This window comes from Nicotiana attenuata, unplaced genomic scaffold (genome assembly GCF_001879085.1).
Source record: "Nicotiana attenuata strain UT unplaced genomic scaffold, NIATTr2, whole genome shotgun sequence".
Classification (NCBI taxonomy): domain Eukaryota; kingdom Viridiplantae; phylum Streptophyta; class Magnoliopsida; order Solanales; family Solanaceae; genus Nicotiana; species Nicotiana attenuata.
In genome coordinates this window covers 779,265-788,578 of record NW_017670328.1, presented here as the reverse complement: position 1 = coordinate 788,578, position 9,314 = coordinate 779,265, and the positions used below count along the sequence as shown (strand labels likewise).

General features: G+C 33.2%; 1 protein-coding gene across 1 annotated transcript in view; it reads right to left on the bottom strand.

Annotated features, from left to right (window-relative positions):
• Positions 1-3,320: 3,320 nt before the first annotated feature.
• The window catches only part of LOC109237937, a 6,435-nt gene continuing 441 nt past the window's right edge, over positions 3,321-9,314 (bottom strand). The window contains exons 2-3 of the mRNA XM_019404334.1: positions 5,810-6,307; positions 3,321-4,105 (exon numbers count right to left, since the gene is read on the bottom strand). Coding sequence (XP_019259879.1) covers positions 3,567-4,105; positions 5,810-6,307 — 1,037 coding nt within the window. The 3' untranslated portion in view covers positions 3,321-3,566. The remainder of the gene's footprint in view (positions 4,106-5,809; positions 6,308-9,314) is intronic.

Below are 9,314 nucleotides of genomic sequence, written 5' to 3'. Positions count from 1 at the left end.
ATATATATATATATATATATATATATATATATATATATATATATATATATACTTCTTTGCCTTTCATTAGACATTAGCATAATACAGACTCATAAGAAAATACTGCTAGTAAACAAGCTAAGAGAGACAGAACTCCCACATTCTTCTTGCTTCATTACAACCAAATTTACTCAGTACTATAACTCGAAAATTCATCGTTTTTCATATGAAATGTTGGTTGTTCTATGTTTGTACTAGTAGTTTCTTGGTGTTTTATACGCTTTAATACCCTTTTGTGTTGGATTATAGAATTGGTTTTGTTGAGTCATCTATGATAGTGAATTGATCATGGGAACAGGTTACACGCCGCAACAGTATAGAAATGAACTGATAAAGGGAGTTGGTTACACGTAGCAACAGATATTGACATGATATTGGGATCGGGTTGCACGTCGGACGGAATATGATGTGCTGTAACTTGTCAATGTTGTGGTATTTTATTTATGTACTGTGATATGAGGTTATAAGATGATGTTATTTTGGGGCTCTCTGTTAGTAGACCTCCAGGTCGCGTTCCTATGAGTTATATGTTTTCTCTATATTTCTGTTGTCTTCTATTTATTATTCGTCACTACTTCGTCGAGATTAGGCTCTACATTTACGGAGTACATGGGTTGGTTATACTCATATTACACTTTTGCACTTTTTGTGCAGACCTCGGTGTTGGTCCTAGCAGCTTATAGAGAAGGTTGCTTGGATCAAATCTATCTGGGATACTTGAGGTAGAGCTGCACGGCGTTCGCAGCCCCTGAAGTATCCTTATATCTTGTTTTACTGTTATCTTGTTTCAAACAGTTGTGTTTCATTTCATACTATAATTATAGAATTCTAGTTGCTCGTGTACCTGTGACTCCGGGATTTTGGGATTAGTTTAGACAACGTTACTTATGAATTTATTTTGTGTATTTAAGAGTATTTCAGTCGTTAATCCTTAAATTCTGACTTTAAATTATTAAAATCGGTTAATTCTTTAGCTAATGTTGGCTTGTCTAGCAAGTGGTTGTTAAGCGCCATCATATCTCCGTAATTGGGATTTTGGGTCGTGACATTTTACGTTAACTCTAAACGGGATAAGCTACTGCTTTAGTTGTGGAAAACCCCTTAAAGAGTGCCCAAGCTTTAATCATGCTCTCAACATACGTCTCATTGGACTAGTAATTTTTATGGCAATTGATTGTTAGTGATGACAATTCCATCTATTTCTGTTTTCTCTACTTGGTTTCACCAGAAACTTTAGAGATTCGCTAGGTTCCTTGTCTGCTGGCTCATTACGAACCTTTGGACACTAGATTCTTTTTTCTCTTGTTGATTAGAAACTTTTGGCTTAATCATTTTAACTTTTAACACCACTAGGTTGCCTAAGTTCTTGGACTACTTCAGCTCCTATAATGGATTCAAAGATTTCTTTATTAACTTTTTCTTCAAATCAGTGCAACCAAATTCTCCTATCTTTTTTACTCCATTTAGTCTTTATCATAGAGAAACCAGCGAAAAAACTAACAAGGTCAGTATGATCATCTCAAGGACACTAAAGCTTTTGCTTAGCCCCATCGTATAAAATTGGCGTACTATAAGTTAGCCAATTGTGTCATCCAAGTTAGTCATTTGTATCAATACAATACTTTGGTTCTTGTGATAAATAACCTTATTGACGATCCTTATATGAAAACTTGAGTAGTTTAATTTAAAGTTCTAAAATATAGACAAAGTTGAAAACTTGAAAAATTAAAATAATAGATTAAAAAACTTGAAAATAAGATCTAATAATATTCCTAATGTTATGACTACACATGCAAATAATACCTTTTTTTATTGTTGAAAAGGTTAAATAACGAAAACATGAAAATAATGAAGTTTTTTGAATTAACTGTAACTTTTTAACAAAGATGATAATCTTCTTGTGGTAAATAATTATTTATTAAATAAAAAGGTCAAATAATAAGTACAAGAAAATATTGAGGTTTTTAATGATTAATTACAATTCTATCAATCATATAGTACAGTTTAAAAGATGGAAAAGTTGATCAAAATTTGAGTTGGAGCTCTATGCTTTATATTAGGGGTGTACAAACCGAACCGAAAAATCGCACCAAACCGAAAAGTCAAACCAACCCGATTAAAAAATCCGACTCGGTTTGGTTTGATTTGATTTGGTATTGAATAAAAAACCGAACCAACATATAAATATATAATTTTTATATATATTATTTAAGATTTTATATAAAATTTTCTTTAAAACATGTCTAGAAATATTTGGGATTCTCTTGCGGGATATAAATTTTAATAGAATATGAAGTGCTCCATATTTATTGACCCTAAATAATGGGTTGTATGATCAGTTTCTTATCAAGTATTACTGAAATATGTTTATCTATTTATTCTTACATATTCATATCATATGTTAAGATCTATTAAGTTCTTATATCTTTTTCGAATGTGAAGCGGTTAGTAATATTTAGGTATTGTATTGATTTTTATGTTTAATTACTACATTCGGATAACCTGAAAGTGTATATCAACGAAAAATTATTGTCAGACAACTAAAAAAATAATTATTACTCCCTCTGTTTTAATTTATGTGAACCTGTTTGACTGGGCACAGAGTTTAAGAAAAAAAATGAAGACTTTTGGAATTTGTGGTCCTAAACAAGTCCAAATGGGGCCTAAAGTATTTGTGTGGTTATAAAAGCTTCTCATTAAGGGTAGAGTTGTAAGTTTAAGCTAAATTGTTACCAAATTTAGAAAGGGTTCATTCTTTTTGGAACGGACCAAAAAGAAAATAGGTTCACATAAACTGGAACAGAGGGAGTATGTGTTAACTAATGGAATTCTCGCATAAGAATATTTTAATTGATAATATGTTTGTCAACTTTTTATATTTTTACTAAATAGATGTATACGTATCAAACATTTAACAAAGAAAGATTGAAATAATATGTAAGTAACAAAAAACCCGAAAACCCGAAAAACACGACAAAACCGAACCAATCCAAACCGATATAGTAGGTTTGGTTTGGTTTTGATAAAAACCGAACCAACCCGATTCATGTACACCCCTACTTTATATAATAGTGTAAATAATATATACTCCTAATTATTATGGTTAACATAAGAAAAAGGTTCGAATTTCATTTAGATTTGATTGAGACAGATCAAATCAGTGAGTAAATTAAATTACTACTTTGACAACTTCCAAAGTCCAACACAAAATGCAGTAATAGCAGGTTTATAATCATGTATAGTTTTTGCCTAAGAGGATCAATATTGGAAGACTGAGGAAATCAATAGCAACTTCAAATCCATTAATGATTTATTGTGCTTCAATACATAAACCACTCAACACCAATCAAAATATATATGCTTCTTTGCCTTTCATTAGACATTAGTATAATACATACTCATATGAAAATACTGCTAGTAAACAAGCTAAGAGAAACAGAAATCCCACAGTCTTCTTGCTTCATTACAACCAAATTTTCTCAGTACTATAACTCGAAAATTCATCATTTTTCACCAAAATACATGACTCAGAGGAATCGACGAGGGTTCCTAACACTCAAGAGCTTCACATCATCAACAACAGGACCACAGAGGGAAACAAAATCATCGCTCCTCGTATGGTAATATGTGCTAAGGAACATGATCCTAGTGCGAGTAGCAGCGGCCTTGAAACGGAGAACAGCGCGCTTATAACCACCTTTCCCCTTAGACGCATAAGGGACTTTAAGAGTGTCCCTTCCAGCAAAGGCCTCAACAATCATGGAACCTTCACAAGAGTTGCTGGCATCTCCAACTTTGAAACTGAGTTGATACATTTTGCCAATAGTTGTTCTTGCAACTTGGGCAATTGCACTTTCTTTTCCAGCAACTAGCTCAATGGCTCTCTTGCCTTGTGGCACTGAGAAATGATCAGAGTCTAAGTATTTGACTGCCTTTAGTGACTCAACCATCCATGCTGGTATAGGGGAATGGTCATCTTCAATGTTTGGTGGTACAAGGACACCCCAGCTTGTGTTTGGTAATATGTATGGACCCTCTTCAAAATCTCCATTTTTCAACAAGTTCTCTGCATATATATAGTTCATAATATAACATAGTCATTTTCTGGGATGACAGAGCGAAAGTGCATGCATAAAAAGAGAGCAGCTCGATACACTAGGCTCCCGCTATGCGCAGGGTCGAGGAGAAGGGCCGGACCACAAGGGTCTATTGTATGCAGCCTTATCCTGCTGTTTCCACGGCTCGGACCCATGACCTCTTGGTCAGATGACAGCAACTTTACCAATTAACAGTAAAAATACATATAAATGAGAAGTTAGTAAACAACTATAACTAACCATTATATAAAATACCGAACACAACAAAGTTTGGCCTTTGGATAGAATCAATTAATTCTTACCTAAAATGGACTTGAATATGCATGTTGGAAGTGATGAATTAGGTATGAGAATATATTTACATAAACTTTACAACTTGGATTTCGATGTTGACAATCATAAAGAGTTTGTTTTGCGATTTAAATACCTATCATTATTTCTTGGAATGAGTTAGAGGAAAGCATCTATTTGTGCACCCACAGAGGTAACTAAGGGACCAATGACTAAAATTAGGTCTTTTTTTAGCAACTGGTGCCAGCAATGCATGTACTTCAAAGTTACTATTTTTTCTCCCATTAATTTTTGTTAAAATTAGAGGGCATACTCTTAGAATCGCTTAACCGAAACTTTCCTACATAAAAATTAAGAAAAATCTCGCCCATCAACAACACACCCAGTATAATCCCATAAAAAGGGTCTAGAAAATATCAAGGATACTGATCTAGTGGCAAAAATTGATCCACTAACCACTACTCCCTCCGGTCCAAAATAAGTGAATTTTTTTAGATGTTTTCACACAGATTAAGAAATCCACATTTTAATATTAATTAACAATGAAATTGACCATGTTAACATCTACTATCTCTTCACATAAACACTCCTAACACATACTCCAACACTATTTACTCTAAGGACAATGTAGGAAAAAAATAACTAATTCATTCTTGAAATTTGAAAAAATCACTTATTTTGGACCACAAAAAAAGGTCAAAAAATCACTTATACGAGATCTGTTGACTTAGTACTAAAATGAACAAAAAAATAAGGGGAAACATTCACATATTAATACTCAAAAAAGTGACAGAGAACGCCAACCCTACATCCAGAAAAGCAGTAGATTGGATAGTAGATGAGAAAGAGTGGTCCAACAGACAACATCACAATCATGCAACATCACCTTTTTATTTAAGCATGTGACTTCTCCTTTAGGTATCCAAAACTAGATACTAGTATATAGAAATCATCAATGTAATATTCACCAAATAGAATCATGTACTAGATCATTTAAACTTATATCAAATTCGAGATTCATTTTTATATATTGATTATTGTCGGTGAAAATTTTATTTTTATACATAACCTGACATCTATGATTCGTTTCCAATTTTCGTAGAATACACAAGTTAACTAAAATTTAACTAGGTAAAGAACTTCCATGTTCGTTCCATTTTATATAACACTCATTTATTTTTAATCTGTTTCGAAAATAATAATACATTTTTATATTCGATAACTTATTAACTTAAACTTCTCATTTTACGGGACATGCTCTTATAGCTATATGTGAGTTGTGATAAATTAAAAGTTTCTTTTTTTTCTTTTTAACTTTGAATGCAATATGTAAAATGAATCGAAGTAAGTGCTAGATAAAGGAAATGAAGCCAAATACTTACTATTAGTGGCCCTAGGAGGGTATAAAGAGCGAATGGCGATTGAGTCGATGAGAGGACCACAAGCAGGATCTTCCTCAACACCTGGATTGTGCAGTAAAACCTCAACTTGGCTAAATTCAGCTTGAAATGCCCAAGCATAAGAGTCCCAACCACTGCTACTATACAATGTTTGGATAGGCAGTACTCCGAAATCGGGTGTAACGGATACATTGATACGTTCTTCCTGAGCACAAGTTCTAGCAGCACTGAATGTTAAGGAATAGTACATTCCCTTTGTAACATTCAATACTTGCTTGATGGACGCCTCGTTTCCTAGACGAACCGCGGCGTAGCCCTCCGGCACCACCAGTAGCATGTCACCTTGTTTTTGGCCCGCCTTTATGTACTCAACGAAGCCGGAGATCGACCACTCCGGTATGGCATTGTGCTTTAGGACCACCGTGCCATTGAGGTCTCCTTTCGCCAGCGGCATTTCAAAGTTTCCATTCTTTAACAATCCTGTGTTTAAAAAACATGTTACATCGACTGTGTAATACAATGTAGTAATAATTATATACACAGTCAGATTATTTATAACGTACTTATACATAAATTTTAAAGAAAGCAATCAAGTCAAAGTTTATATAGAGATGTAGATGCTACTGCTACAACTAGTGGTTATTGTTAACTCTAGCTAATTAAGACGCTAAGGGACAGGGGCGGATTTAGGGGGCGCAAGGGGTTCACTCGAACCCCCTTCGCCGAAAAATTACACAACACTGTGTATATAAGGCAAAATCTGATTTTTATCTCTATATATTAAGTTTTGAACCTCCTTAACACAACCCAAAAGTGTAGTTTAGTAGTCAAGGGGGTTCAAAACCTCCATAAGGTCACAGGTTAAATTCTCACTAGCTACAAAAGATTTTTTTCAACCCCTTCGCGGAGATCCTGCCTCCGCCACTGGCTGGAGGTCTTGGCTTGGGTCTATATTTTGGAAAACAAGCTTACGGTAAGTAGATTTTGAAAGAACATAGTATAATTCATTATGTATTTTGACAAATTATATATATATAATATATATATATATATATATATATATAATATATATATATACTATATATATATATATAATATATATATATATATATATGAATTGTTTTTTTGTGAAAGTATAAAGTGAAGATTTTAGTTGTTGAGGAACTTTTTAAAACCAGCCGGGCACACCTTATTACAACTTAAATTACTCTAGACATTTAAATTAAGTTTAGCTTTCACTATGTTCAAGCCATTTTCCTCTCAATTCATAAAATTCACATAAAAGGCATGCTTAGAACTAGAGAAAGGATTTACCCCGTAGTTAATAAAAATTATTTGGACTACAGAATAAAATAAATAAAATAGTGTCAGAACGTCAGGGATAACGATGGACAGAAATGCCCCTAAAATGGATGAGTTAGAATGTGGAAGAGAGTTATCCATATCCAAGATATATATCCACATTACCTGAATATTTTAAAGATTAGTATTATAATTCAAAGCATAATGGACAAAGGAATAGGTATCTCTGCAAATCCCTAAGTAGGGACAACAGTAAATAACAATGTGACGACACTTGCCCCCTATTGCAGCACCTTTTCCGGCGAATAATCAATGTTAGAATGTCCCCAATCCCCATCCCATGTTTTACTCTAAAACCAAATCGACCTTTTCGAGGTTTAATGCAGAGTAATTTCCAAATTGTGTAAGCAAAATTAAAGCAGTTTAATGTATAAAGTATCTCGCATTTATATAAGGTCAGCCTACTATAATATGAGCATCACGGCTCGAGTCCGTGACCTATTAATCAAACATAAATAATTTTGTCATTACTCCAAAGTTTCCCTTCAAATTGCATAAGCTAAGGATAGTGAAAAATGTACAAGAAAACAAAAAAAATTAAGCTTTAAGACCTAGGAAGTAGGAACGGCACTTTACTCCGTAGAGTAATTATGGGAGGGGGTTTAAGGGGTATAAACTATAAACTATAAAGAGATGAGTCTAACTTAAGCAACAATAATATATCAAGTCACTTAATAATTTACAAAATTAAATGAAGCAATATGTTGTAAACTATATTGATCGAAATATATTCACTTGGTACGTTAAATCCTGAAATAGCGCATACAACCGTGAGAACCATAGATGGTTAAGGATTGATTGTGTGACTTATGTTGTCTAGGTATACAACAAAGCTCGACGGTTCAAAGATATCAAATCTACCGATTGACCGAGTATATCCGATATAAGTTCACTACGNACATATATATATATATATATATATATATATATATATATATATATATATATATATATATATATATATATATAAAATCCTAAGAACTTAAAGAGCAAACTACACGGTTAACATAAAATTCTTTAGACGAATGATGTATATTTATTAGTCCTAAAATGTTCCAATATCAACACAGCCAGCTAACGCCCCAACTTTAAGGTGGAAGAACCAGCTGTGAAACCTAAACTTGCCCCAAAACCTTTACAAAAAATCCTCCAGAATCGAATCGGCTGACACATTGGAATGACTTTGATGGATGCTCACGTCAGTTTCTCGCAAAATCCAAAAGACTGCTCACTAGAATTGTGACCCGAAGTTGGCAAAAGTTAGTAAGCATCATCATGTGCACAGCTCGTGCTCTTGTACTAGTACCTTTTAGTTGAGATGACATGCACATGTATACCCTCTTGGGGGAAAGTTATTAGTATGCGAAAAAGGGTCGCACTACAAGAGTGTAATCTAGATTGGTTATACCCTAATATATATCTTAGTGAATGCTTCTATGACTTAAACTCGTAACTAATATGTTACACAGATACAATTTTATCCTCTTCTGTAAGATGTCCTACATGCGATAAATATTTAATTACATTTAATGTTTATATTAACTTAAATAATTTAATTATAGTATCAATAGTATAGTTGAATGATAAACACGTACGTAAAAGAAATATCTTTTGTATTTGTTAGTAGTATATTTAATTTCGGCTGATGAAATAGAAAAAGCTTACTGCAGTCCTGACTATCTGCTGCAAAATTGCTTATTCCAAAATGACAAAAATCACCTCTGTGACCACTCACTCCCCTTCTTCCACCAAAGGACAAGTTGAGCTCAAAACAGCTAACTCTCTCTCTATGACAAGACATTTATGACCAATGGGCAATACTAAAAATTGACTCTTGGAACCAACCCATTAGTGCTCAGCTTTTCTTTTCTTTTTTTATATTAATATATGAGTATAAATATACCGCCCTTTTAATTGTCTGTTTCTTTTTCTTGTCTTCAAGTAATTATACTAACCTTTAATCTGCACCTTCTTTTTTATTTTATTTTTACGACCATTAATGTTCTCAACACTTACTCAAAAAATTAACAACAATTTCAATTTTTCACCACTTAAAAAAATGAGTAGTAAAATTATCAACTTTTCTCTACCTTTTTTACAACAAACACTTGGCTTGTGAGATTGT